At 58.5% G+C, this 21357-nt stretch overlaps 1 protein-coding gene across 3 annotated transcripts; it reads left to right on the top strand.

The window, feature by feature from the left end:
* The first annotated feature begins 130 nt into the window (after positions 1-130).
* Positions 131-18557, top strand: TOP3B (DNA topoisomerase III beta). 3 transcript variants are annotated; one of them, XM_084867821.1, is made up of 18 exons: positions 131-229; positions 2480-2630; positions 3768-3899; positions 5125-5231; positions 5866-5940; positions 7211-7407; positions 7845-8001; positions 9105-9218; positions 10928-11018; positions 12187-12341; positions 12515-12620; positions 13348-13494; positions 13586-13759; positions 13993-14121; positions 14528-14677; positions 15187-15287; positions 15937-16138; positions 17078-18557. In XM_084867821.1, the coding sequence occupies exons 2-18, from the start codon at positions 2561-2563 to the stop codon at positions 17554-17556; spliced, it is 2586 nt and encodes an 861-aa protein (XP_084723947.1). In that variant the 5' UTR covers positions 131-229; positions 2480-2560; the 3' UTR covers positions 17557-18557. The 3 variants fall into 3 exon arrangements, with proteins under 3 accessions (XP_084723947.1, XP_084723948.1, XP_084723949.1); XM_084867822.1 differs by lacking the exon at positions 131-229 and adding an exon at positions 328-529; XM_084867823.1 differs by lacking the exon at positions 131-229 and adding an exon at positions 328-462.
* The last annotated feature ends 2800 nt before the right edge of the window (positions 18558-21357 follow it).

Genomic DNA, 21357 nt, shown 5'->3' on the forward strand with positions numbered 1-21357 from the left:
TATTGTCATGACTGCTCCCCCATGGCGAGAAAGAATGCGAACCGCCTGGAGATTTGCCAAGACCGCCTCCCCGGGCCGGAACGCACAAAGCGCGGAACCCACGGAGGGAGACGTGCGGCGGCCGGAGGGCAGACGCGGGGACGCCTGCGGCGGCCGGACCCGGAAGTCGGGGTTGCAAGTGGCCGCCCCGCGGGGACTGGGACTGAAGCGGGAGCCGCTCGGGCTGCGGGTGAGAGGCCGGCGGCGGGCGCTGCGCTGGGCGGCTCCGGGGCGTGGGGAGCGCGGGCCTTTCTGGAGCAGGTTCCCCCGATGCTGGCGGGGCACCGGGGGCCCGGGCCTCACGGCTGGAGATCGGGTCCGGGCCGCGCTCTTGGAATTCTCTCCGCCTTTTCCCTGGAGGGATGGACCCCCAGGGCCTCCTGTGGGAGTTCGGGGAGGTGCGATGGGCCAGCGGTTAGCCAGGTGTGTCTGGAGGAGCCGGCGCTGCAGTTAATTCCCTTCTTCACGGAACCCGCCTGCGGCTCTTCAGGTTGGGTCTGCTGGGCAGCAGCCGGGCCAGGGTTGGGCCAGTTCGGTTGGGCTCCACTCCACTCAAAGGCACGTTCTATTCGTAACCACCTGGGCCCCCATTCAGTCTTTTTTTTTAAATATATATTTTATTGTTTTTTTTTTACAGAGAGGAAGGGAGAGGGATAGAGAGTTAGAAACATCCGATGTGAGAGAAACATCAATCATCTGCCTCCTGCACACCCCTCACTGGGGATGTGCCCGAAACCAAGGTACATGCCCTTGACCGGAATCGAACCTGGGACCCCTCAGTCCGCAGGTCCAGGCTCTATCCACTGAGCCAAACCGGTTTTGGCGCCCACTCGGTCTTGAGGGCGTCCAGGAGTCCTCGGAGTTGCTCATTAGAGGCAGGAGAGTGCTTTAACTCGGACAAATGGGCTAGGATCTAGCGGCCTTGTCTTCCCTGTTTCTCACTCAGCCTTTGGGAACAGCACGCGAGAAGTCAGGCCCCCGTGGACGAACGGCCAGGGAGCCCTGGGGTTCCTGGAGCCTTTGCAGAGGGCATCGGACGCTCGTCTGAACCTCAGTTTCCTCGTGGTTTAAGAAGTTACACCATCAGCCGCGTAGAGTTGTTGGCAAGAGCTACTAAAGTGTGTAAAGCAATGGTGTGCGTGGCACAGGGAAGGAGCTCAAGAAATGGTTGTTTCTTTTCCTCTGTTTTCTGACGCCACAGGTATTCGGTGAGGTTACTAAGGAGGGAAATCTAGCGCTCTCACTGCAGTTCAGACCACAGCTAGGCCTTCGCTGCCAAGCTCTGTCCACTTGTCTATAAGACACTGACAGGAAAAGACTTTCTCTAAAACAGTGTGTCCCGCCCTCGCTGGTTTGGCTCAGTGGATAGAGCTTCAGCCTGCGGACAGAAGGGTCCCAGGTTTGATTCCGGCCAAGGGCATATGCCTGGGTTGCTGGGCTGATCCCCCAGTGGGGGGCGTGCAGGAGGCAGTCAATCAATGATTCTCTCTCATCATTGATGTTTCTATCAGTCTCTCCCTCTTCCTTCCTCTCTGAAATCAATAAAGTATATTAAAAAACAAACAAACAAAAAACAGTGTCTCCCAGAGGACACATCCCGTTGTGGTATTGCTGGTGAGAGTTGACAGGGTAATAACAGGCTGGCCTGCTACTCCCTTGCACTTTCAGCCCTTCTAATTACAGCCTCAAGTTGGAGAGTTTGCTGTCAACACCCCCTTTGGCACTTGCTAATCTCCCTTTTAAAAATAAAAGGACAAGCGTCAGGCTCAGAGCTCTGGCAGGCAACAAAATTAAACTCGATATATCGCGTAGGTTACTGGAAAAGATCTGGTTCTGGCTGTTGATTACCACCGTTAGTTCCTTTGGGGCTATAACGTTTCCGTTTTTTGTATTGATTTAAACTTTTTTAAAAAAGCAAAACTTAAGTGAATAATAACGTTTTGCCAGTAAGGCAAAAAGCATTAGGATGGTAGCCCTAATGCTCACAGACAGTTGGTTACAGTGTAAAGTGTTTCCACCCGGCTAAAGTGTTTCTGGGCTGAAGAAAATGCAAGGAGGCTGGTCACTAGGGAGAGGAAGTCAGGTGTTGCTGCTTGAGATCATTACCCGGATGGAGGGAAGGGCACTTAGCATATTAGACTTTTATATAGATTGATTTCAGAGAGGAAGAGAGAGATAAATATCAATGATGAGAGAGAATCATTGATTGGCTGCCCCCTGCACACTTCCTGCTGGGGATCAAGCCCCAAACCCAGCCATGTGCCTTGACCAGGAATCGAACTGTGACCTCCTGGTTCATAGGTCGATGCTCAACCACTGAGCCACACCAGCTGGGTGCTTTTTTTTTTTTTTTTCTTTTTGAGTGAGTTTCCTTGTTAGCAAGCAGTATAGGTTCCATTAGAAGCATTGCTATTTTCTGTGTGTCTTTTTTTCTCTTTAGGAGTCAGCATTGACAGTAGTGTTGGGCAGCTGAACTTCTTCATCTCCATTTCCCTGAAACTGGCGCCAACCTGAAGACAAGATGAAGACTGTGCTCATGGTTGCAGAAAAGCCATCTTTGGCCCAGTCCATTGCCAAAATCCTCTCCCGAGGTAGGGAAGACCGACCCTGGTGTCTCTCTGGCTTAGATCTGTAAGGGTGGTCATCCCTCTTTTACACAGCGCTTCTCTCTTTCCAATGTGTGACTCCAGCCGCTGGATGGACTCGGGTCAGGGCAGCAGGCATTCATGAGGCACCTCGGTGTTGGCCACTGCGGGATGCGTTTTCTGCTGCGGCCAGCGTGAGCCAGGGCTGGGGCTCCCAGAAGGCCCAGGCGCTGTTCACAGCGTAGCAGCAGGTGCAGACAGGCCACTGGGACAGCGCTGTGCTGGCCAGGGTTGTGGGTCACAAGCGGCAGGAACCAGCCCTGGTAACTTACACCAAAAGGGAATTAATTTACTGGAAGGAGGAAGACAGCCAGAGCCACACCCGGTCTAAGTCTGATAAGACCATGCCACAGGCATCACCACAAGACCCTTGCCACTTCCCTTGACCCCTGACTGCTGCAGCTTCAGCCCACAGCCTCATGCCACTCAAGAGCAGCCGCTAGCTAAGCCTTGGCCCTGGCCCTCCCAGGACAGCAGAGCGCTGGGACACAGCCTCTGCCCACACCCCCACTCCGGCTACTGAGGTGACCCGTGCTGACTTCCCTCAAAGAGGAAGGGTGTTTGGGTGCTGGGGACCCAGTAATGGCGTACGTCCACCCTGACCTCCCCTTGCTCCCAAGGCTGAAGGAGGGAGAGACCCTGAGACACTGGGCTGAAGAGGAGGGTGGACCCCAGAGTAGTGCTTGGTCCCAGAGGCTGGGAAAGTTTGGCCGAGAGGCCATCAGTGGGGAGTGTCAGACGACACTGGGATTCACTAACTAGGAGGTTCCTGGGGACTTGAGTACAGATGAGAGGAGCCAGCCAGAAATCAAATTAAGAATGAGCACAGAAATGCAGAGAAAGAGCCACGAGGGTCTGCTCTTGAGAGTTCAGGGGGTGCTCCCGGCCCCCAGCCACCCGGGGCTCTGTGTGGTGAGCGCTCCGTGCTGGGTGGTTACCCCTGGTGCTTCCCTGTGGCCGTGAGAGCTCAGCACCTAGTTCCCCGCGGTGCCTGAGGACCCTCGTCACTGACGGCTCTGGGGAGGGGCTCCTCCGAGAGGCAGCTGCAGCCCGTGGAGCAGCCCCCTCTGTGCTTCTCTGCAGGGAACATGTCCTCGCACAAAGGGCTGAACGGCACATGCTCCGTGCACGAGTACACGGGGACCTTTGCCGGCCAGCCGGTCCGCTTCAAGATGACGTCCGTCTGCGGTCATGTGATGACCCTGGACTTCCTGGGTGAGTCCCCCACCCCCTGCCCACCCTCCATCCTACTGAGGGGAGCCCTGCTTCCCAGGGTCCAGTTGGAACCAGGGGAGGGCTCCAGGCACAGGGTCCTGCCGTCAGCAGGTCGTGGAGAAGTGACCTGGTGTCCCTGGGCGAGGCGCCCAGAACTCAGGTCAGCACCCGTGGATTCCCATTCCAGCAGCGCTTACTGCATGCGCCGTGCACCCTCCTGTGCTGACTGGAGCCGGTGCCCACCTCAGGGGGCCTGGCCCGAGCAGGCCCTGGGGAGAGGGCTGCTGTTCCTGGTGACTGTCGCTGTCGTCCAGGGGTCACTTGGTGGCTGTCATCTTCCTCTTTGTTATTATTATTATTATTATTATTATCCATCATCTTGGAATGGCCAGCATGAGTGTCACACTGGGGCGAGAGGCTGGGCTCTTAACCACACTCTGCGGGCGCACAGGCTGGGACTGGGGCAGTGGCCGGGCCTCCGTGAGTTTCTGCCCCTCGTGTGAGAAATGAGTCCTGTGACAGGGCCGCCCACTCCAGGACTGTCTGGACTGAACGTGGGTGGCAGTGATGATAGGTGCTTAGCAGGGCCGGGCACATAGCAAAGCCTCAGGGCTTCTCGCTGCTCGGGGACATCGATTCACTCGTGTGGCTGAGCATTCAGACCCTGAATTTTACCACAGCCTGCAGTTGGGGAGCTGGGACTTGAACTTGGCTCTGTCTGACCCCAGGCAGGAAATGGGGGCTAAAGGAAAGCCCGAGCGCTAAACATGTGAGCACCAAGCCCTGAACAACGAAGTAGGTGGATGTGTCTCACATGAGGCACAAAGAGGTTGATTCTCCCCTGGCATCAGCTGAGCGCCCATCGTGTGACCGGTCAATGCTGAGCGTGGGGAGAAGTCACGGCATCCAGGCTGGGAGAGAAGATGAGGGCATGTCTGGTGGTTCAGGGCTCTGGCAGCGGCCCAGCCCGGAGTGGTGCTTCCGGCACAGGGGCTGTCCTGGAAGCCAGGCTAGAGCAGCGGCCCTGCCCTGTGGGGCTCCCATGGGTGGCCCCTGCCCTGTGGGGCTCCCGTGGGTGGCCGAGGTGTGGTGTCAACTCGGCAGCCAGGAGGAGGAAGGCCCTGGGCAAATCCTCTTTCTAGCCTTCCCCTCCCTGTTTGTGAGACAAGACCGCAGTATGAGGATCATGGCGGCCAAGCTCTGAGACACTGCCTGTGGTTTACAGGAAAGTACAACAAATGGGACAAAGTGGACCCCGCAGAGCTGTTCAGCCAGGCCCCGACGGAGAAGAAGGAAGCCAACCCCAAGCTGAACATGGTGAAGTTCCTGCAGGTGTGTGGGGCGGGCGGGCACGGGCGGGCACGGCATACCCTTCCTCCAGCTCCCCCCTCCCCCTCCCTCTCCTCAGCAGACGGTAATTGACCAGCCCTGGGGCAGGCTCACAGCCTCTCTGTGAGCAGCCCCAGCTGACCCAGGAGGCACCTTCCAGTCTTGCTCCTCCCCCCACTACACTGTCAGCCACTGGAATAAAAAAAAATAGTTTGGTGGTGGTAGTTGTTTTCCTAATTTTAAAACAAATGCATATGCATTATGGAAAATTAGAATATATAACTAAGTATAAAGAAGGAAAATTACTTATAATCACACTACCCAAGACAACCACTATTGACATTCAGGGTTATTTCATTTCTGTCCTTTTTCTGTGCAATTTTCCGGTTAAGATCTTATTGCATTTTTAACATTTTTTTATCCACTAGAGTAGTTCTGAAGTAAATTTTTTTCTGACTGGCTAGGCCAGTCTAACTAGTTCTTCTGCTTAGCCTGGGCCCCTGCTCTGGGCACCAGGCACCTAAACAGCTGGGGGGGGGGGGGGGGGGAGATGTCTGCTCTGCTCCCTGAGCCGGTGCCGGTGCCACGGGCACTGCAGGCTGGGCTGGGGGTACTAGGGACCTGTGCTCCGGGGCAGGTGGAGGGCAAAGGCTGCGACTACATCGTGCTCTGGCTGGACTGCGACAAGGAAGGGGAGAACATCTGCTTCGAGGTGAGGGTGGCCCCACTGTGGCCTCGCGTCTGGCCTTCCTGCCGTCTGCCCCAATCCACTCCCGGGCCCGGAGTCGGGATCCACCACATGGGCTTGAAAATGCCTTTTACGCTCCTTTATTCTGGAAATGACCCAGACACTAAAGTACATAGACTCTGCTGCGGGTCCCGGAGTGTCTCCTCGCCTGCTGGGGCCGCTGTGTGCGCAGCGGTGGAAGGGCAGGTTTCTAGTGGATTTGAGTCCAGCGTGGGGCTGTCTCGAGGAGAGAGTTGGTTTTAGCATTTGGGCCTGTCGGCACCTCTCAGGGACCTTAGATCAAGGCTGGTTGGCACCTGGCAGTCCTCCCCCTTTCCCGTGCCTCTTTCTTCTCATCGCCCACCTTCAGCAGAATGCCCTGCCTCGGCCGTGGTGCCCTCGCACTGGGTGCAGCTACCGGTGTCACCTTGTGCCCTCAGGCTGCGACTCTGTAGGTTGTTGCCCTTCTGCCTCTGCACTCAGGGCCTGGCGCGTCTCAGGGGCACTCGGGTCACCCACCTTCCAGCACCAAGGGGGTATCCCTTCCAGATACCCGTCCCCTGCTCCTCCCCTCCTGGCTTGCTCCTCCCGGGGGACCTTTGCAGCTGGGGGTAAAGAATGGTGGCAGCTCATGGGCTTTCTCCCTTCAGAACCAAAGCCACCTCTTCCCTGTAAGAAGCTGCATGCCAGGCTCCAGCATGACTCCCCTCCCACTGCACGGCCTTCTTAGTGAGTCTCCAGGACCCTGCTGTGCCGGGTCCCTGAGCCCCCCACGCCCCCCACAGGGAGGCCATCAGGGCCTCCCCACTCCTGCCCACTGCCTTTTCCTCTTCATCCGTTCTCCCTCCCTGTCTTTTCTCCGGTCTCTTAAAAACCCCACCCACTCCCCCTAGCACTCCCTCCTCTGGAAGGAGGGGACATGGTCAAGTGGGGTGATTTGGCAGCTCAGTTCCCTGTGTCCTTGGCAGTAGCATCTCTTGGTTTGGTGAGGGTGGAAGCAGGAGACAGAGAGAGGATGGTAATAGGAAGGGGTGTGTGGATAAGTTTGTAGACAAAAGGCAGGAAGCCATGTGGCTGGAGTATGCGGAGAGGCGGAGGCTTCTGGAAGGGGAGAGACAGAGGAGGGTCTGGCTAGCGCGGAGAGGGGGTCGCACACGTGGCGGGAGGCTCAGTCCCGGAGAGGAGGGCCCCGGTGGGGTGAGGGCGGGAGGTGGGGACGTGGGATTGGGCGGGACCACAGCAGCGCCTCCCGCAGGTGTTGGACGCCGTGCTGCCCGCCATGAACCCGGCGCGCGGGGGCGAGAAGACGGTGTTCCGGGCCCGGTTCAGCTCCATCACGGACACCGACATCTGCAGCGCCATGGCGCGCCTGGGTGAGCCCGACCACAACGAGGCGCTCTCGGTGGACGCCCGGCAGGAGCTGGACCTGCGCATCGGCTGCGCCTTCACCAGGTGCCGGGCCCCCGGGGCCCCCGTGGCCGAGCCCGCCCCTGCTGGTCCCACCCTCGGCTCCTGGGCCTGGTCAGCCACCCCAGTGGTCGTCATTTTAAAATCCCTGGAGATGACTGTCTAAGTAGACCACCGCATGAAAAGCAGTGTCTTGAGGGGAGGGGGAGGGGATGGAATGTCATAGAGGGGCTTCCTGGCCTGGCGTGGTCAGAGGTCTGCTCCTCTTTCCCACCTTCTCTGTCACGTGTGCACTCACACCTCCCGGCCCCGAGCTGAGCATGTCCTCTGACCCTGCCTCCTGAGCCGGGAGCAGCCAGCCACCTTGGCCGCCTCCCTGCGCCAACCAGCTAACCCATCCCAGACCCCCACCGGGGCTGAATGATGGTTTCCTGAGCACATGCGTGACCGAAAGGCCTTTCTCTCCCCACCCCTCCTCGTAGGTTTCAGACTCAGTACTTCCAGGGGAAATACGGCGACCTGGACAGCTCACTCATCTCCTTCGGGCCTTGTCAGACCCCTACCCTGGGCTTCTGCGTGGAGAGACATGACAAAATCCAGTCCTTCAGACCGGAGACCTACTGGGTGCTGCAGGCCAAGGTTCTCCTTCCCTTCTCTGTTGCCGCTGGGTCTCTGCAGGTGTGGGTGTGGGTTCTGAGAGTTCCCATCATCATCACCGTCACCATCATAGTCCTACTGGCCCCTGAGGGCGAGGGCACAGTTGTGGAGAGCAGTCCAAGCGGGAGGCCAGAGAGGGGTCTGCGGGGCCCGAGGGAGGGAGCTCGGCTTTTGTGGAGAGGCAGGGAAGGCTCGGCCTGGACGCGCTGAATTTCAATAACTGGGGATGAACTCGGCTTTGGTGGGGCGGGGTGAGGTCAACCCTTGGGGCCATCAGCTGCCACAGTCATATCCAAGGACTGACTTCAAACTTTTAAGGTTTTGGAATCCCTTCTCCAAATAGACTCCATTGAAGCTTCTTGTAAGATTTAAATTAGTTTTTTTTTTTTTTTCTCATTGATTTCAAAGAGGAAGAGAGAGAGAGAAACATCAGTGATGAGAGAGAATCATTGATTGGCAGCCTCCTACCCTCCCCACATTGGGGATTGAGCTCGCAACCCAGGCATATGCTCTGACCGGGAATCAAACCGGTGACCTCTTGGCTCCTGGGTAGATACTCAACCGCTGAGCCACACCTGACTGGGCGCTTCTCGTAAGATTTAGAACATAATGCAGAGCTGCTCCAGTTGACATGGGCCAGGGGCGCCAGGGTGAGGCCACACCTGGTGTTGGCCAGGCACGAGGACATGGGCAGGGAGGGTGTGAGAGGTGGAGGCTCGGACACTCCGTAAGGACACAGCCTCAGCTTTGTGCTCTCCGCGTGAGACCATCTGCCTAATCCCAGGGGGGGCAGCTGTTACTTTATTTTCTTTATTCACCTTTCGAGGGAGGGTGGGAAAGAGAGAGAGAGAAACACCAACGTGAGGGCCTCTTGCACGCCCCCTCCCAGGGATCCAGCCCTGACCAATTGAACTGGCAACCTTTCGGGGCCTGCGATGAGCCCAGCCCGCTGGGCACTCGGGCCAGGGCACGGCTGTGAGACTTCAGAGCCATTTTGCTCCCAGGACAGGACCAGCTTCACCCGCCCCAGTTCTCTTCTCTGGCGACAGATTCACCTGGCTCCCTGCCTTTTGTCCTTCCTGCAGGTTATCGCTGATAAAGACAGATCCCTCCTTTTGGACTGGGACCGCGTGCGAGTGTTTGACCGGGAGATCGCGCAGATGTTTTTGAACATGACCAAGCTGGAGAAGGAAGCCCAGGTGGGGCCTGCTCCTCCCGCACCTGTCCCCTCCGCCTGGGTCGGGGTAGGAGCGGGAGACCTCCGGCCGGAGGAGCAGCTTCTGACCGAGGTCACGCCGTTCTCCCCCTCTCTGAAAAGGACATTTTGGGGAAAGAGCCGTTACGCACGCACTCCCACCGGGATAGTTCTGCCCCCTGCAGTAACTGCAGCGTGCTGCGCGTGTGCTCTGTATTGTGCACCGCCCCACTCCCTGACCCGCCAGGCCCCTTCCACGCTTCCCTTTCCGCGTGACCCTGTGGGCATCATCTCCTCTGGCAGGACTCAGTTTCACCCAGACGTCCCTTTTCTGTGACGTCTAAAGCTGACAACTCCAGAGAGCACACATGCACGGCCGTGAGCCTGCCCAAGGCCTAGCACAGACGGGTCCGAGCCCAATGCCAGTCAGCTCCCATGGCCCTGGTGGGGCTGTTTGTTCCTCGGGGTTTTATGAATTGGAAGGACATTAGCAAGGAGGTGATGCCACACGGAAAGGGGCTGGCTTCAGTGGGGGTGGGGGTGAGAGGGGCCCAGGGCATTGCAGCAAATGCCCTGCAGCTGTGACAGCTGCCACAGCCTCTGAGGGGCCTTCTCTTGGCCTCCTCGAGCCTCCGTAGGTGCCTCTCCCCGACCTGCGCAGGCGACTCAGGCTTCCAGAACTTCGAACGCTGCGCTGCGCCTTGATTACATTCCTGGACTAGAGACACCAGTGCTGCTGCCTCAGGCTCTCAGCCTAGCGAGCCAGCGTTCCTGGTTGCACATGACACGCTAGCCTCAAAGGTCACCCCACTCCGTCTGTCTGGAGTCAGAGGGCCCTGTCCCGGCCGTGTCTGCATGGGATCCAGGGATGTGCTTCCGGGTCGAGTAGTTTGTGCCAAAGGCAAAGCAGAGCCGTCGCTTCTGACAGCTGTTCAGCTTGGAGTATGAGAGAAACCGCTCACCAGGATTGTATTTAAACTGCACGGTGTTACAAAAGTTTCCTAATAGTTACCGATATTTTAAAAATGATGAGGTTTTTATATTAAAAGCCTGATTTCCGCTTTTCTTGACAAATCAGAAGATAGAGCAGAACCAGCTGGCCCGTGGAGCGCCCAGGCTCATGAGGGGAAGCAGCTGCCCGAGACAGCTGTGTCCCGGCCTCCTGCCCCCACTGCCGCCCCAGGGCCGCCCCAGGGCCGCGCCGACGCCGGCTCACGGCTGGTTTTGAATTTGCAGCTCCTTCTCTTCCCTTTTCCCCATCCCTCCAGTTTTTCTCTCTCCCTAGAAAATTCTTTAGAAAATTAGCATTTTTCTTTTTTTCCTTCCTGGGCCTGAATAAATATTCAAGTTTTTTTTTTTAATATATTTTATTGATTTTGTACAGAGAGGAAGGAAGAGAGATAGAGAATTAGAAACATCGATGAGAGAGAATCATCGGCCAGCTGCCTCTTGCAACACCCCCCACTGGGAATGTGCCCACAACCGAGGTACATGCCCTTGACCGGAATCGAACCCGGGACCTTTCAGTCCCCAAGCCGACGCTCTATCCACTGAGCCAAACCGGTCTCAGCTAAATATTCAAGTCTTAAGTGCACTGTGAGGAGGGAACTTGAGGCCAGATGCATGAAACCAGACCCTTTGCCCACCTTTCCTGATTCTGCTTTGCTGTCTTTCTCCTTCCCCTGCACCCCCGTCACTGTGCTCTGTTTCCAGGTGGAAGCCACGAGCAAAAAGGAGAAGGCCAAGCAGCGGCCCCTGGCCCTGAACACCGTGGAGATGCTCCGCGTGGCCAGCTCCTCCCTGGGTACGAGGGGGTGTCTGAGAGAGAAGGCATGCCGCTGCCCCGCTCAGCCCCCGAGGGCCTGGGGGTGTGGGCAGTGCCAGCGTGCTCCCCTCCCACGTGCTCCCCTGTGCCGGCACCCTCTTTCCGCTCAGTGTTCCCCGAGGCTTAGAGGGAACTGAGATTCCATGTCGCAGGGTTGTTGGTTAACACCAACAGCTTCTCTGAATCTGTGTGGGGAAAACACAGACTGTGTCATTTTACTAAATGTCTGAGGAGCCCGGATGGGATTGAACATGGGAAGGCCGTCAGCAGGGCCACCCACGAAGCAGGCCCCATGCCCCTCAGAAGCATCAGACCATGGAGTTCAAGCTCCAGGTACAAACTCTGGTCCAAATCCCAGCTCATCACATCCTTTCTGTCCCCGAGCTTCCATTTCCTCATGAGAAAAGGGGGTGACCACAGCGAGTGCCTGGCTCTCCGGTGGTTGTGAGGGTTAAGTGATTGAAATAGCGCATCCTAACCATAGCAGTGGTGATGGCGGTCACCACCGGGGAGGGGCATGCTCACAGAAGCGTCCCAGAGCAGCCCCTGCTGCAGGGAGAGGTCAGGACCCCGCTCTCCTGCCCGGGGCAGGTGTGTGTGGTCTGTCCGAGCCTTGTTTCCATAGCAGCAAGAAGGGGGTTGGGCTGGATAGTTGGTGGCCTCTGGAAACCATGAGCAGTGTGCTCCCGAGTGTGTTCAGGGGTCCTTGGAGGGCAGCGATGACACTGAGTGACCTGTAGCCGAGTGCCAGCCTCTGCTGATCAGGGCGGAGCAGGAAGGCGAGCCTCCCAGTGGCCCTGGAGCGCTGGAAGGACAGAAACATCCCTCCTCACGTCGGAGGGAGGGAGGGCGTGTGCTAATTCTGTCTCAGCAAAGCCGTCAGCAGACCCTGAGGGGTGTGGTTCCAGCCAGGGGGTGAGGCAGGCCGTCTGAAGGCCTACCAGCATCAGGAGGGTGACGGCTCCCTGTCCTGCGTCCGTCCTCAGGTTGAGGACCTCAGCCTTGGATGTGGCACAGGCGCCTGCTCAGCAGCTCTGCCCTCCTTGCCTGCTCAGGTTCATCGTCACCCCCAGGAGGTCCTGTCCGCCTTCGGGGGAGCCTGAGGGCCGTGGCATTCCGGGCCTCCTGAGCCTCCCGTCTCTCGCAGGCATGGGGCCGCAGCACGCCATGCAGACCGCCGAGCGGCTCTACACCCAGGGCTACATCAGCTACCCGCGCACCGAGACCACCCACTACCCCGAGAACTTCGACCTGAAGGGCCCTCTGCGGCAGCAGGCCAACCACCCCTACTGGGCCGACACGGTGAGCAGAGCCAGGCCCTGCCCGCACCCCCTCCTCCAGCCTCCCATACACCCTGTGGCCAAGGTCTGGGGACCCAGCTCAGGACTGGCCAGATCCAGGACTGGCAGCAGCTCCCTGCAGGTGGGCGGGCAGCCATGCCCAGACTCACGCTCCGCTTGGTCTCTCTCCCGCAGGTGAAGCAGTTGCTAGCCGAAGGTATCAACCGGCCACGGAAAGGTCACGATGCTGGCGACCATCCCCCCATCACCCCCATGAGGTCTGCCACCGAGGCCGAATTAGGTATCAGGTGATTCCCGCCCCCGCCATGCTCACACCCGCATTCATGCACACTAGAGCACGCATACACACACACACACACACACACACACACTCTCTCTCTCTCTCTCCCCCCAAGCTTTGGGGGAGGGAAGGGTAACAGTACTTGTACACGGTGTGGGGCCCCAGTGGCAATGTGGGGACTCCCCCCTGCCCCCATCTGCCCCTGGCTGTGGCATAGGAGGTCAGCTGGAAGTGTGCTCCCTCCCCAGGGACGGGACAGGAGTGCGCGGTGAGAGCAGTGTCTCCGTGCAGGTGCGGGCCCTCTGTGCGAGACCCTCAGGCAGGAGGTGGCAGGGGAGGTGGGCGGGTGGGTGGCTGCGGACAGGACAGGATGACCCTGAGGCAGAGTGACAGGCTCAGTCGCCGGGCCGATGCAGTGCTGGTGGCCACATGCCAGGAGAGGGCAGAGGGCGGGGAGCCATGTGGGCGGAGGCAGAAGCTGCCTGTGTGGAGTGATGGTGGCCTGTCACCGGAGAGGGACAGGCCGCGTGCCTGAACAGCATCCGCCGGGAGGCAGGCGGGAGGCGGGAGCCACGGCTGCGAAGGAGCCACCAGGGACCAGGAGACTCGCTCTCCCCGCTGTGCACTCCTCGTTTCTCCGCATCCTGTGGCTCTGCTGCCTGAGCAGGAGCCGGGAGGGCCCTAGAGCCAGCGTCCTGGCTGGTGACCAGCGCCTGTGCTCCCGCAGGGGGCGAGGCCTGGCGGCTGTACGAGTACATCACCAGGCACTTCATCGCCACGGTGAGCTACGACTGCAGGTACCTCCAGAACACCATCTCCTTCCGCATCGGGCCCGAGCACTTCACCTGCACCGTGAAGACCGTGCTCTCGCCAGGTAACCCGCCGGCCGGGCCTCACTCCTCCTCGCCCCCACGGAGCGCTGTGGGGGCAGGCCCGGGGTCTGAGGCTGCGCCCCATCTCCCCAGGCTTCACGGAGATCATGCCCTGGCAGAGCGTGCCCCTGGAGGAGAGCCTGCCCGCCTGCCAGAGGGGCGACACCTTCCCCGTGGGCGAGGTGAAGCTGCTGGAGAAGCAGACGAGCCCCCCTGACTACCTGACGGAGGCCGAGCTCATCACGCTCATGGAGAAGCACGGCATCGGTGGGCGGGCCCGCGGGACCCGGCCTGAGGGCTCCCCACCCCCACCCCACCCCCACCCCGCCCGGGAGCAGTGCTTCCAGAGCTGCCGAGCGTGAATGGCGGGTGGCGCGGTGCCCGGCGCGGTGCAGGCTGGAACCGGGGGCCGTGACAGGAGGGGGCGGAGGGGAGCCCGCAGTCCGAGGGGAGTGTCGGCAGGCAGCCGAGGGACACGAGGGCCGCGCTGTGCGTTGCAGGGACGGACGCCAGCATCCCCGTGCACATCAACAACATCTGCCAGCGCAACTACGTGGTGGTGGAGAGCGGGCGGCGGCTCAAGCCCACCAACCTGGGCATCGTCCTGGTGCACGGCTACTACAAGATCGGTGTGTCCCGCCCCGGCGCTCCTGGCTGCAGCCCTCCTTTGTCAGCCCAGGGCCCCCCCCCGAAACCCTGCGGGGAGCCCCCCCTCCCGAGCAAGGTGCTGCCAGGACCTGCCCGGCGAAGGATCCAACAGGGGAGGCGAGGGCTCTTCCCCACAGACCAGCCACCAGCCAGGCCTGATCCTCACTGCAGTGCTGGCTGCTCGGTCCCCGCGAGGCCCGAGGGATGGAGATGTGGCCCGGGCTCTGCTAGGAGCACCTGGGATGCGTTCTAGAGGCGGGTCCCTGGTGACGCACCCGGGATTTTGTGGGTGGGAAATCAGGAAAGGTGTTGGGGTCAGCCACGCGCCGGCTCTGCCCCCGGGACCGTGAGCCTCAGGGGAGCGCGCTCACAGCGCTGCCCCCCCAGACGCGGAGCTGGTGCTGCCCACCATCCGCAGCGCCGTGGAGAAGCAGCTGAACCTCATCGCCCAGGGCAAGGCCGACTTCCGCCAGGTCCTCAGCCACACCCTGGACATCTTCAAGAGGAAGTTCCACTACTTCGTGGACTCCATCGCAGGTCAGGCCGCCTCTTCCCCACCCTGGCTCAGGGCCGCCCCACTCGGGTGCCACGTGCCCCCAGGAGAGACCGGCCCCAGACCTGGGCTCCAGGCCTCTGTCGGAGGATGGGGTGATGATGAGTCAGGATTAAAGGCCAGCGTATTAACACCACACGCAGCCTGCCTGGTGTGCTCCATGGGTGGAGTGTCAGACTGTGCACCAAAGGGTCCCGGGTTCGATTCCTTAGTTGCAGGTTCATTCCCCGCCTCCAGTCGATCTCTCTCACCTCGATGTACCTCTCTCTCCCCTGCCTGCCCTGCCTTCCATTCTCTCTGAAAAGCACTGGAAACAAATGTCCTCGGTGACACATGGGGCTGCCGCTCTGCCGTTCCCGTCACTGACACGGAACCCCACCGCCCTCAGGGCCAGGGCTGTTTCCACGCCCGGATCCTCTGCCTCCTGTGGTGGCCTCCCCTGCGGCCCCCGTGGCACCTGCAGGGAGTGACCCTCCTGACCGCTTCCTTTCAGGCATGGACGAGCTGATGGAGGTGTCCTTTTCGCCTCTGGCAGCCACAGGCAAGCCCCTCTCCCGCTGCGGGAAGTGCCACCGGTTCATGAAGTACATCCAGGTAGGTGGCGGCTGAGGGCTGTGCCCGCTCCTGCGGGCCTGCAGTGCCCTGTGCACAGACCCGGGCGAGTCTTGTCCCCTCTGAAGGCCCCGCCTTCTCCTCAGTCATACAATGTGTTCTTTGTCCCAGTTGCCACCCAGGGATGACTGAGAGGCCTGGAGCAGCCTAGCCAGCAGACACCAGTGTCCCTAGGACCCTGAGCACATCAGCTGTTAGGCCACTTAAACACGTGTCACATGTCTGTGTTTCCTGTCCACACGTCCTTGCTATCGTGGGCATTAACATACATGCTGGGATTTTAGAACTGCCTTTCTTCATGCACAGAGCAAGTATCCTGAGACTCGTGGCCTGGGTCCTTGCCTAGCAACACATTATACATTATGTAATATATGTCAGGTATTACGTATTACACATGGCATATTCTCTATCTGTATCGAGTCTGTACATATGTTACACGTTACATATCATGTACATGTGTGTTATGTTTTATGCGTTAGTTACGTATTACCTAGGACTTGCTGCGTGTTATATGTTACGTGTTACATGTATGACTCTATTATGGGGGGAGTGAGGGTGGGCTGCAGAGTCAGCTGGCCCCAGCCCCCCCCCCCCCCGCCCCGTGCCACTCTCTCCCCTGCCATTGCCGCAGGCCAAGCCGAGTCGCCTGCACTGCTCCCACTGCGACGAGACCTACACCCTCCCCCAGAACGGCACCATCAAGCTCTACAAGGAGCTGCGGTGCCCGCTGGACGACTTCGAACTGGTCCTGTGGTCCTCGGGCTCCCGGGGCAAGAGCTACCCGCTGTGCCCCTATTGCTACAACCACCCGCCCTTCCGGGACATGAAGAAAGGTGAGCCTCTCCCTGGCCGCTCCCTCCTGCTGGGCTGCCTCGTCCCCCCGGGGCTGTGGTCTCTGTTCCGCACCACCCCCTGCCTGACAGCACACTGGCCTTGTAGGCGTCCCTACTCTGGGCCGTCCCATGCCACTGGCGCTAAGATAGGCGTCAGCCAGACCGCCGGCCACTCTCTCGTCGTAACTGTGCCGGTGACTGGTGAGCTCACTCGGTCTGGCCGTGGTGGCCGCGCCCTCTCCTGGGCTGGGTGAGCGGGAGGATGCAGCGGGTGGGGGTGCCCTCAGTCAGCACCCTCAGAGCTCTCCATCCCCATGCTTCTCCTGCAGAAGGGAGAGCATGTATCCAGGTGGGGCTGAGACCGAGCCGGGAGCCTGAGGAGGGCCTGGGACTCGGTGCTCACCCTCAGCTGTGCTGGCTCCTTCCCACCTCACCCAGGCCCCGGTGTCATCACCCCGCACCACAGACAGGAGCGAGACCCAGCGAGAGAGGCACCCGCCCACATCCCAGCGGTTCTGGGGGCCTCGGGGTCTTCGTTTACCCCTCCTGGCTCAGGCCTGGCCCAAGGGGCAGGCATAGGCTCGTCCCTGCCCTCCAGCAGCTTCCGGGGCAGCCGGTGGTCCCTGTGGCCACTAGAAGGAGGGCCGCACAGCGGCCTATGATAGGCTGCGAAAGCCAAGTGAAGGCAGGGCCTGGCTGGAGGCCACCAGGAAGACCAGAGGAGATGACCTGAGCCCACAGAGACGGGGCCTCCGCGGGTGAGGGGTTCCGGACGAGCAGAGCCCGGGAGCGCTCCGGGCCCAGGCCAGCGAGCACAGCCGAGAGGCGCACTTCGCTGGGACGTGGGGGCGCTGGACTGCGAAGCACTGAGAGGCCGGGAGGGTGGGCAGCCCCGGGGGACCGTCCGCTGTGCCTCACAGGCTGCCCTCTCCCCTCCAGGCATGGGCTGCAACGAGTGCACGCACCCCACCTGCCAGCACTCCCTGAGCATGCTGGGCATCGGCCAGTGCGTGGAGTGCGAGAGCGGCGTGCTGGTGCTGGACCCCACCTCGGGCCCCAAGTGGAAGGTGGCCTGCAACAGGTGCAACGTGGTGGCACACTGCTTCGAGAACGCCCACCGCGTGCGCGTGTCCCCCGAGACCTGCGGCTCCTGCGAGGCCGCCCTGCTCGACGTGGACTTCAACAAGGCCAAGTCCCCGCTCCCGGGCGACGAGACGCAGCACACGGGCTGCGTGTTCTGCGACCCCGTCTTCCAGGAGCTGGTGGAGCTGCGGCACGCGGCCTCCTGCCACCCCATGCACCGGGGCGGGCCCAGGAGGCAGGGCCGGGGGCGGGCCCGGGGCCGCCGGCCCACCGGGAAGCCCGGCGCCAGGCGGCCCAAGGACAAGATGTCAGCCCTGGCCGCCTACTTTGTCTGACGGCCCCGTTGTCCCTCCCCCGGGCTCCGGGCGGCTGTCCTGTGGGCCACAGAAATCATTAAAATGGCTTCTGCCTTCTCCAGTGCGAGCAGCTGGGGACCTTTTGCTGGTGTCAGGGTTGCTGTGTCCTCCCCACCCATCTCCTCCTCACCCCTCCCATCCCCGTCCCCTTGCCTCTCCCTTCGCTCTGCAGAGGCCTCCTAAGTGCCTGCTCTTCCCACACCCAGCGGTGCCTGGAGGGAGGATACCTTTGTGCATGGCAGGCCGGGAGGGAGGGAGCCCGGGAGGTCAGGCTGGGAGAAGTGCTCTCTGGCCCCAGCCCTCTGTGTGGGTGACACCCCACACTCCAGGCTCAGCAAGACCCCACTTCTGTATTTAATCTGACTTTAACCTTGCCCACACAAACAGCTTTCTTCTGGCATAATTGTTAATATATTATGCCAGAAGAAAGCTGTTTGTGTGGGCAAGTCATTCACCACTTCAAGCAACCGCAAGTAAAACAAATATATATATAATTGTTTTACTTGTGGTTCCTTGAAGTGGTGAATGACTGTTGGAGTAAACAAAGGAGAGCTGGGCCCTGGCCGGTGTGGTTCAGTGGTTGGAGAGTTAGCCCAAGCACCGAAAGGTCACAGGTTCCTTTCCTGGTCAGGGGCATGTCCTGGGTTGCAGGTTTGTGTGTGGGAGACAAATCAGTCAATGTTTCTCTCTGTCTCTCTCTCTCTCTCTCTCTCTCTCTCTCTCTCTCCTTCTCTCCCTTCCCTCTTCAATATGTTCTTGAAAAAATTAATGGAAAAAGTATCCTCAGTGAGGATTAACAAAGAGAGCTGGGAGCCCTGGCCAGTGTGGCTCAGAGTGTCGTCCTGTGCACCAAAGGTCACCAATATGATTCCTGGTCGTGGCACATGCCCAGGTTTCAGGTTCGGTCTCTAGTCCAGGTGTGTACAGGAGACAGTTGATAAGTGTTTCTCACATTGGTGTTTTTCTCTTCCTCTCCCTCTCTCTCTCTAAAAAAATAAATAAATAAAATAAAATCAATGTAAACATTTTTTAAAAAATAAGATGTCCACGGGGGCTTTGCAAAGCTCTATCTCACTCCTGGGACTCTAAAAGAACACGTATGGGGCTGTGGGCGTACTCAAGGTTGTGCACGTGCTCAGGAAGGTCTGAGAAGGCCCAAAGCTCTCACTTCTGGCTGAGCCGGTGTTCTCCAAAGGTAGGGATTGAAGGCTGCCAGAGTTTCCAGCTGCCTGGCTGAGAGTTGAAGACTTGATGCAACATGCTCATAGAACCCCTCGGCAAAGACTGGTGACTTCTTGATTCCAGGTTCATGAAATCTCTATCAATAGTTGATCGCCAAGTAACGGAGAAGGGACTATGTGCTCATACACGATACTAATACAGTAGAAAATTAGTTTAGAAAAGGCAGTAACAATGAAATAACTACAAAAAAAATAGCAAAAATAGTAAATCATGGGGTGGGGAGAGAATCTGATTCCCAGAGTTGCCTTATTTATACTAATAAAAGGGTAATATGCTAATTAGACTGAACATCCTTCCAGACAAAGCCACGGTGGCAGGGTCTGAGGCAGAAGCGGTTAGGGGTGATCAGGCCAGCAGGGGAGCAGTTAGGGGGCAACCAGGCTGGCAGGGAAGCAGGGGGCGATCAAGACAACAGAGGGGGCAGTTGGGGGCCGGCCAGGCTGGCAGGGGGACAGTTAGGGAGTGGCAGGCCAGCAGTAAGGGGGCAGCCAGGCCGGCAGGGGGGCAGCTAGAGGTGGCCAGGCCAGCTGAGGGCCAGTTAGGGGGCAACCAGGCCGGTAAGGGGGCAGTTAGGGGGCTATCGGGCCAGCAAGCAGAGGCAGTTAGGGGTGATCAGACAGGCAGGCAGGTGAGCGGTTAGGAGCCAGTGGTCCCACAGGGATCATGCCTAAACTGGCAGTCGGACATCTCCTGAGAGATCCGGATTGGAGAGAGTGCAGGCCAGGCTGAGGGACCCCCACCCATGCACGAATTTCATGCACCGGGCCTCTAGTTATATAATAAATGCCCAGTTTACAACAACAACAAAAGTGAGAGACCTGCAAGGAGTAAAGAAAGCAAAGCTCTGTGCAGAGAAGAGTTGACATAGTGGGACAGACAGCTTTCCTCAGGTCTGCCTGCTAGATTGGTCCTTGGCTAAGTCTGGGACCTTGGCCTCGGAAGGGACACTACGCTCTTGGTCTGCGGAGTCCCTCTTTTCTTCTGGAATTCGTGAGTTTCGGTGTGTGTGAGGCAGAGGGTGCGGAAAGGACTGGTCACAGTCTCTGCTGAGCTTCCCTGGCAGACAGCGTTTCCCGCGTTTTCACAAGCTGCTGCTGATGACGTGAGTGTCCCTGTGTGACTCCGTCGGGACAGAATTCCAGAAAGCTCCTGCCTGGTTTCCTCCGGACCTCCCTTCATGCATCGCCCTTCCCCTTTGCTTACTTTGCTCAGGGGGCTTTTACTGTAGCAAATCGTAGCAATGACTATGACTGTTTACTGAGTTCAGTGATTCCTCCTAGAGAATCACAGAACCTGGGGGCCCTTATCCCCCCAACACAGGCTGGTACATAAGAAAAAAAATAACCAATACACACTGTTCCTGAGAAAAGTCCAGCACTGGACTTATTAGCAGCTAATTTAAATATATTCAATGAGTTAAAGAAGATACTTTTTTTTTCCTTTTAATATATTTTTATTGATTTCAGAGAGGAAGGGCGAGTGGGGGGGAGAGAGAAACATCAATAATGAGAATCATTATCAGCCGCCTCCTGCACACCCCACACTGGGGATCGAGCCTACAACCTGGGCATGTGCCCCGACTGGGAATCAAACCTGATTTCCTGGTTCATAGCTCGATGCTCAGCCACTAAGCCACGCCGCCAGGCAAGGAAATCATATTTAAAGAACGAAATGATAGTATGAGTATTATGTTTCTCCAAGTAGAAAATAAAATAAATATAAAAGAGAACCAAATAGAATTTCTAAAGATGAAAAATACAGTAACAACTGAGAAATTCAACACAGGGGCTTTTATTCATTCCCCAGGGCTGCTGTAACAAAGCACTACAAACAGCGTAAGGGGTCTTCAAACTACGGCCCACGGGCCACATGCAGCCCCCCCAGGGGAGTCTGATCCAGCCCGCCAGGTTTTTTGGGCAGTGAGCGCAGCCGAGGTGTTACAGTAGGAATTAGTAGTTCATATAGTCCGGCCCTCCAGCTCTCTGAGGGACCGTGATCTGGCCCCCACTTTAAAAAGTTTGAGGACCCCTGCTGTAAAATAACAGCAATGCATTATTCCACACTTCTGAATGACTGGTCACTGTGACGCGCACTGCAGTGGCCACCAGCCTGATTGGAGCCCCCTCCCCCCCCCCCCGGCCAGCCCAGCCCCCAATCAGCCTCCTACCCTGGTTGGGGGCAGGCTCAGCCCGCCAACCTTCCCCATCCATACGCACAGCCTCCCTTGGCTATTCACGAATTTGTGCACTGGGCCTCCAGTTATTAATATATGACAAACTTTGGCCATTTCCCCCCCAGAGACCTATAAGGACATTCTATAGTGACAAAAGGGTCCGTCCTTCAAGGAGATAATGACACAGACTTTCCAGTTAACCAGAGACCTCTAAAATACGCAGAATGGAAGAGAGAAACAGAGCCCTCGACAATAATAGCTGGATGCTTCATGACTCAATTTTCATTTGTGGAGAGAGTGTTATTTCTTGTGATGCTCACTCACATCAGCCCTGTAGGTCATGGTTCAGGCCCTGAAGCTTAGAT

Source organism: Pipistrellus hanaki, assembly GCF_964339955.1.
Source record: "Pipistrellus hanaki genome assembly, chromosome: 19".
NCBI classification, from domain to species: Eukaryota; Metazoa; Chordata; class Mammalia; order Chiroptera; family Vespertilionidae; genus Pipistrellus; species Pipistrellus hanaki.

Excerpts from the sequence above, each read along its gene's own strand:
- TOP3B (XM_084867821.1), top strand. The coding sequence starts at position 2,561 with ATGAAGACTGTGCTCATGGTTGCAGAAAAGCCATCTTTGGCCCAGTCC. Across the intron at positions 9,219-10,927 it reads AGCTGGAGAAGGAAGCCCAG|GTGGAAGCCACGAGCAAAAA; the intron begins GTGGGGCCTGCT and ends CTCTGTTTCCAG. Across the intron at positions 14,122-14,527 it reads GCACGGCTACTACAAGATCG|ACGCGGAGCTGGTGCTGCCC; the intron begins GTGTGTCCCGCC and ends CTGCCCCCCCAG.